At 40.2% G+C, this 1,440-nt stretch overlaps 1 protein-coding gene across 1 annotated transcript in view; it reads right to left on the bottom strand.

Moving 5' to 3' along the window:
• The window catches only part of arsb (arylsulfatase B), a 41,013-nt gene that overhangs the window by 21,033 nt on the left and 18,540 nt on the right, over positions 1–1,440 (bottom strand). Inside the window, exon 5 of the mRNA XM_015389037.1 lies at positions 780–1,023. Within this exon, the coding sequence (XP_015244523.1) occupies positions 780–1,023 (244 nt within the window). The remainder of the gene's footprint in view (positions 1–779; positions 1,024–1,440) is intronic.

Here is a 1,440-nt window from a genome sequence, read left to right as displayed (position 1 = left end):
ATATATATATCTATATATATATAGATATATATATATAACAATTTGTGAAAACTTATACATTTTGGGCTTTTTTTTCTGTCAAAATGGAAGCTGAGTGCTGACTGTATTTTATTGAGAAATAAAATGATTTACTTAATTGAGTGAACAATAGTGAAAAATGTAAAGGGGTCTTAATACTTTCCATACCCACTGTAACTGTATTTATTCATCTATTCAGTGTTTTATTCAAAGTTTTATTTTTTCAATTATTCACATTGTTTTTGTCTTTTAATGGGTCATTAAGGTTTCGTATTGTGAGGGGAAAAGGTGAAAAATGGCTCTTTGGATCAAAAAGGTTCCTGATTTAGAGGAAAAGAGATACATCTGTAAGGGTGTAAATAATTTTTTTTACAGCACAGTAACATGGGTCAGATGGGAATCTGACAGTTTACCGAGCTCACATGGAAAGTACATCTGTGGTCTGTGAGCAGCTGCATGTGACCCCTCCACACTCTAATTGCCTCAGCTAAAAAAGTATTTCAGTCGATTAGCTTTGTTGACACGGCGCCCGCATAAAAGATCTGCCCTGGAAACCAACCGGCTGATCTAATACTGGAACATCACAGGCGGAGAGCAGAAAATAATAAGAAAGGAAGGAGCAGGGATTTGTATGAGAAAGACTGATGGAATTTCCTCCTTCTGCAGCTCCCATTGCCACGGTAACAAAGGGCTTATTGAGGCCTCACCGCAAGAACGAGCTGCTGGTCCAGGAAAGCAGAGGAACACACAGCCCAGCTCACCTGATTGTCTTCCACACGTCAAACCCGTCCAGCGGCTTTGTTCCCTTGGTACTCCCGCCTGCCAGGCCAACAAAAGTAGGCAGCCAGTCGGAGATGTGGATGAGCTCATGGTTGGTGGTTCCGGGTTTTTCCAGCAGCGGGCCGGTGACAAATCCCACTCCACGCACGCCTCCTTCCCACAGCGACAGCTTCCTCCCACGCAGCGGCCAGTTGCTGCCACCAGACACTGTCTGACCGCCGTTATCTGACACAAATAAACAAATAGTTCTGGTTAAAAGACAAGCAAATACCAGATTGCAAAAGTATTTACACCCCTCACACTTTTAACAGGATTTGTTAAAACCACAGTAATAAAGAAAGAAAAAAAGGGCATTATGCAAATGAGTAAATACTCTGGAGGCACACCTTTCTATACAGACTTAAAGTCTTTAGGTGGTTTCTGGGCAAACATCTGGACTTCAAAAAACAGTCTCAATTAGAATAAAGCATCTAGAAATATATTTTACTTCTCATAGATTCTCAATGAAATGTAGTTCTGGACTTTGACTAAGTCATTCCAGCAGGTGAATATCAGATAATAACAGTAATGATTTAATCTTCTCAAAATCAAGACTTTCTGAAGGTAAAGTACACAAACTATATTGACACACACACACACACA

The sequence above is a fragment of the Cyprinodon variegatus genome, unplaced genomic scaffold (assembly GCF_000732505.1).
Source record: "Cyprinodon variegatus isolate N-32 unplaced genomic scaffold, C_variegatus-1.0 Scaffold446, whole genome shotgun sequence".
Taxonomy (NCBI): Eukaryota; Metazoa; Chordata; class Actinopteri; order Cyprinodontiformes; family Cyprinodontidae; genus Cyprinodon; species Cyprinodon variegatus.
The sequence above is the reverse complement of the archived record's forward strand: the minus strand, read 5'-3'. Positions and strand labels throughout refer to the sequence as shown.